Raw genomic sequence first — 4,873 nt, 5'->3', positions numbered from 1 at the left:
TGTCAGCTCATGCCCCATGCCTCAGACACTCTGCTAGGAAGGAAGGGCCTTGGATGACCAGTTCGGCCACGTGCACTCAGCGGCCACGCACACTCAGCGGGCCACAGCGCACTCAGCGGGCCACGGCGCACTCAGTGGGCCACGTGCACTCACTCAGCGGCCACGCTGCATGTGCAGGGCTCCTCACTGGAATTTCAGGCCAACAGACTTGAGAATTCCAGTGCTGGCACTACCTCTATGATTCTCTGCTGGTGTCCTCACCCCAGGGTCTTTGCAACCCCCCTTATTAATCTGCACTTAAGCTAGGATGTCACCTGCTCAGAGAGCTCTTCTCTTCCCACCCCACCTAGTGTAACCAGCTCCATCACCCCACACCTGTGAACTTTTCCATCAAAGGCCGGAGAGTAAATACCTTCAGCTGTGTGGACCACGTACACTCTCTCCGAACCGCACACTCTGCTGCTGTGTTATCAGAAAAGCAGCCAGAGATGGTACGACACAAAAGGAAAATGCTAAATTCCTGAAAGAGCACTGTTAGAAAAAGCTAACAAACACTTTATATACAGATAGAATCAATCCTGGAGGGTCAACACAGGTGAGAAGTGAGGGAGACGGGGAGCACAAAAAGTGAATTAATTACATTTTTTTTTTGCAAAGTACATAAAAGATCATAAGTGTGTGTGTGGGGTGTGTGCATGTGCTTGCATGTGCATGTGTACAGAGAGAGAAATAACACACTTTGATGGCCTGGTGGTTCTTACTTGATGGTACACAACAACATCAATATATATGTATACATAGGGTAGTTGTTGTTGTGTATCATTGAGTTGGAACTGACGCAGAGCGGACCCTCCAGCAGGTTCAGAGGCAGTTAATCACATGGGAGGAGACTGCCCATCCTTCTCCTGCAGAGCAGCTGGTGGATTCGAACCATATGCCTTTGGGATTGCAGTGCAACTTCTTACCAAGGGGCCACCAGCACTACATATGGAGAGAGAGGGGGAGGGGAGGGGGGAGAGAGAGAAGGGGGGACACAGAGAGAGAGAGAGTGTGTGTGTGTGTGTGTGTGTGTGTGTGTGTATTTAAAGAGAAAGCCCCTAAGTAATTCATCCCTGTTGTTTAACTATAAATTGAGAGGATGGGAAGAGGTTATGGGGGAGGAGAAAATGACCCATAGTTTTGTTTTATTTAATTTATTCATTTGAGTGACAGTTTCTAAATCACATGCATTTTTCATTCATACACATTTTGTTTTATATCATTGAGGATCCATCATTACAGACTGCTCTTCCTCGGGGCTTAGATCTGTGGTGATGTAACCACACATGTTTTCCAAAAACATGACTCTGACATGACTCTTTACAGCTTGAAAGAATGTAAAACAAAACCCAAAATTAAAAAAAAAATTATATATAGTGTTCAGATAAATAATAGAGGACCTTGCAGACAGGAGATGGTTCGTGTTGATTGAGTGCAGTGCCCTGGTTCCTGGCGTGTGTTAAACGAATGGAAGGATGAGCCGTAGCTGGCGCAGAGCGGGCTCAGTACCCGTCAGAGGAAAGGTCTCACAGACTCAGTTTCTACTTCTGTGAAGTGGGTCAGCTCCAGGAGTGCTGACGAGCCTGATGCTGTGAGCAGCACCCCTTCTGATCGTACCCCTGTTTCCTTTGGCTTTCAGAGGAGGCGCTGAAGCTGCACAACGGCCCCCCGCATGGCGCCTACATGGAGCAGAACTTCCAGAGCCTGAACCCCGTGCTCAGCCTGCCCATCAGCCCCGCCCAGGTGGAGCAGGCCCGGCGGCACGCAGCATCCGCAGGCGCCGTCCTAGAGGGCTGGCTGGACTCGCTGGTGAGCAGTGTGTGGACTGCCATGGACATCTGCACCACCGGGCCCTCCGCCTGCCCCGTCATGCAGGCCTGCACCCAGACAGCCTGGAGCTCCTTCAGCCCGGACCCCAAATCCGAGCTGGGGGCCGTCAAACCCGATGGCCGCCTCAGGTAGCACTGGACATGGCTTGGATGTGACAGGGGTTTCAAAGGGAAAGCAGCCAGAGGGTCTGCAGGGCCTGCACCCTGGGTCTTCCCCTGGGGGTGCCTTTGTGCAAGGCCCGCTCCTGGCTGTGGTTGGAGAAGGCGGCTTGGAGGGGCCAGTCGGGGTCTGTGGATGACCTGCAGGCTGGCTTCCAAGAGCAGGGACTGCTCCTTCCCAGCGCCTCAGTGTCCCAGCTTTTCTGGTTGATGTTCAAGGCCTCCATGTTCCTTTTCCTCTCCCTCCCGGGACTCAGCCCCCAGACAGGCAGTAGGTATCCCAAACCTCCCTCATGAACCACCTGACTCTGTTACCAAGCACAGCCTTGGGTGGAAGTTCAAGGTGTAGTTGAACCCCAAGCTGCTCCTGTTGAAGTGGCAAGTGGAGGCATCTTCTCAAAGCTCAGCCCACCGGTTGGTCCTTCTCTGAGGGCATTTCCTAAGGTACCTCGTCACCTCCCAAGGGCTCTGCAAACCCAGTTGGAATCGCACTGCCCAGGCCGTGGGCCTTGACCTCCAAGCCCTCTCATTGGCTCATCTCCTTGCCCCTCCTGTGTCAGCCTGAAGTGACAGGGCCACTGAAAGTCAGTCACATTGTCCTCCCTCCACACTGGTTGAGCCCCGCTCCTTTGTGAGCAGATGACAGAACATTCCGTAGAAGCCCAAGGTCACTCGCTAGTGAGGCTACCAACTGCCCAGTGTTCAGGGCCACATTTATCTAGGGACACCCTTAAGGCTGCTCGGACTATCAGACAGGGACACAGTGCAAGTCCTCTGCCCACTCAGGAGCCTTGAAAGCTTTGTTCCTTGAAGATAGGAAGTAGGAACCCCATGGCCATGAAGCTTACAGGAGAGTACGCCCAAACAGCTCTGGGGCTGGGCAGGACAGCATTTTCAGTCACCCTGCCAAGCCCTTCAGTGCTGAGGTCAAGGCCTTCAGACCTCTTCCAGCCGCCCCTGAGCTGGTGCTGCTGCGAGTGACTGATCTGTGTGGACTTGACTTTTTACATTTCAGGAAGAAAGCATTTCAGATTTGATTTTCAGATCCACATCCTTCTTTATCACAGGTGCTTGCAGGCCCATCTGAAAACAAAATAAAAGCGGGAAGGTTGAGCGATTCCTTAAATACTAAGCAGCAGTGTTCTCCCCATGGCTTGAAAGACCAGAAATACAAAGGCTATCCTTGCCACGTGCCCCTGAGATTGGAGAAGCCCTTCTGAGGGTTCCACTTCCTCCTCTGATCCTCACCCCTAAGGACGGAATTCCCTTGGAAAAGCCAGGCCCGGGTTGCAGCTAGCCCTTAGATTTCTCTCCAGTTTGGGTCTGAGGTTACCTGGGGTTTCTGGGAACGTGAAGGACACCTGTCAGCTGTGTTGGGCCCCCTCCCCACCCCCAGCGAGGCAGGGTGTCCTGTGGGTAATAGAGGACACTTGAGATATTTATTATTTATGTTTTAGTCCATGACTAATGAGTAGATGCTGTTTTTTTGCAGCTCTCAATTATGTTCTCTCACTAGATAAAGCTGCCTTTGTTCACAAAAGGCCCCCTACCCCAGCCTTCCGCCGCTTCTTTCCCCAGCCCGCTTCCTAGTATCTCTCTGTCCGTTTCTGTATCTGTGTCCACTCCATGATCTCCTTAGCCTCAGAGTAACACAGGGGAGTTGGACACCATGAGGGAAAGCCCCATTGGCACCGTGCTCCGACCTCACGTAGGTCTGTCTGGGCGAACATCAAAGCTCTGGCTCTGAAGGTGTGAGTCTCATTTGCCCCTCTTTATTCGAAGGGTCTTGGGTTTCTACTCCCTCCCCGGGCAGAAGGATGTGGGCAGAGAATGTTCTACCTGTAGAGAAGTAATGGCTTCACTGCTAAGTTCCTTTGACCGTTCCTGCCATGGGTTTGACAAGGCATGGCGGAAGAGGGAGCCAGATTCTTCCCAAGCCTGGGGGAAGTGGGGGGGAGGGGGTGGCTTGCTTAGGAAGAGGGTGGTCAGGCCGCCAGGAAGAGTCTAGGAGAGATCTGTCAGCAACAGTGGTTCCGAGAGACTCGAGCTGGCTTTCTTGGAAAGCTTATGAGCTCTGAGAGTGGCATCACAGTCTTTGGGCACTGGGTTCCCTCTGCTTCCAGCCAGGTTCCATCAGCATACAGGCTTACAGAGTTTACCCTCCCACCATCTGTCCAGTTCACTGGATTGTCTGCTTTCCCGTGCCCTTCACCAGGACTTTGGAGGCCACTCCCATGCCTGTCACTGTGCACTGTGAGCCTGCAGGCATCTCGACACGTCCCCTCTGCACCCACCATCCCCCTGATGCGTATTCCATCCAGGAAGAAGTGGTGAAGCAGCAGACCTGCCTTACCCAGGGGACACCCCACCGCCTCCATACCCCGTCCCTCGTTCATCCCACATTAACGCACACAGCTGGGTCATCACGAAGGGTCTTCTCTTATCCCCTCAGGTCTGGTCCCAGTGAGAAATCTTGCATAAGTGGCATCTGAGGGGGCCGGGAGGGTTCTTTAAAAGTTAACATTTCCCAGAAAACATCGTTGAACTCTTCTGTCTGTTTTAGTTTTGTTTTTCTTGCCTGGAAATGAGTTCAGTGCGAGAGGTTAACATGGTTGTGAGAGGATTTAAAAAAAATAATAATAAATGTGAGACTATGGTCTGTCTGGAAATCTTGACCATCCACAGGGGTACCGCAGTCACAGCCCTGGGGACAGAGGAAAGTTTAGACATGACTCTTGGACTTGGCAACAGAAGGAAATGTTCCATCCATGGCTTCCTTCCCAACCCTTGGCAGAAGGAACACAGAGGCAGCCAGCCTTCCAGACCCCATTTCCCATTGCCACAGG

At 52.4% G+C, this 4,873-nt stretch overlaps 1 protein-coding gene across 1 annotated transcript in view; it reads left to right on the top strand.

Moving 5' to 3' along the window:
* The window catches only part of LOC102869348 (xylosyltransferase 1-like), a 211,094-nt gene extending 209,093 nt beyond the window's left edge, over window positions 1–2,001 (top strand). Inside the window, exon 11 of the mRNA XM_006892717.1 lies at window positions 1,679–2,001. Coding sequence (XP_006892779.1) covers window positions 1,679–2,001 — 323 coding nt within the window. The remainder of the gene's footprint in view (window positions 1–1,678) is intronic.
* Window positions 2,002–4,873: the final 2,872 nt, after the last annotated feature.

This window comes from Elephantulus edwardii, unplaced genomic scaffold, assembly GCF_000299155.1.
Source record: "Elephantulus edwardii isolate Elephantulus edwardi_28Jun2011 unplaced genomic scaffold, EleEdw1.0 scaffold00117, whole genome shotgun sequence".
NCBI classification, from domain to species: domain Eukaryota; kingdom Metazoa; phylum Chordata; class Mammalia; order Macroscelidea; family Macroscelididae; genus Elephantulus; species Elephantulus edwardii.
The sequence above is the reverse complement of the archived record's forward strand: the minus strand, read 5'-3'. Positions and strand labels throughout refer to the sequence as shown.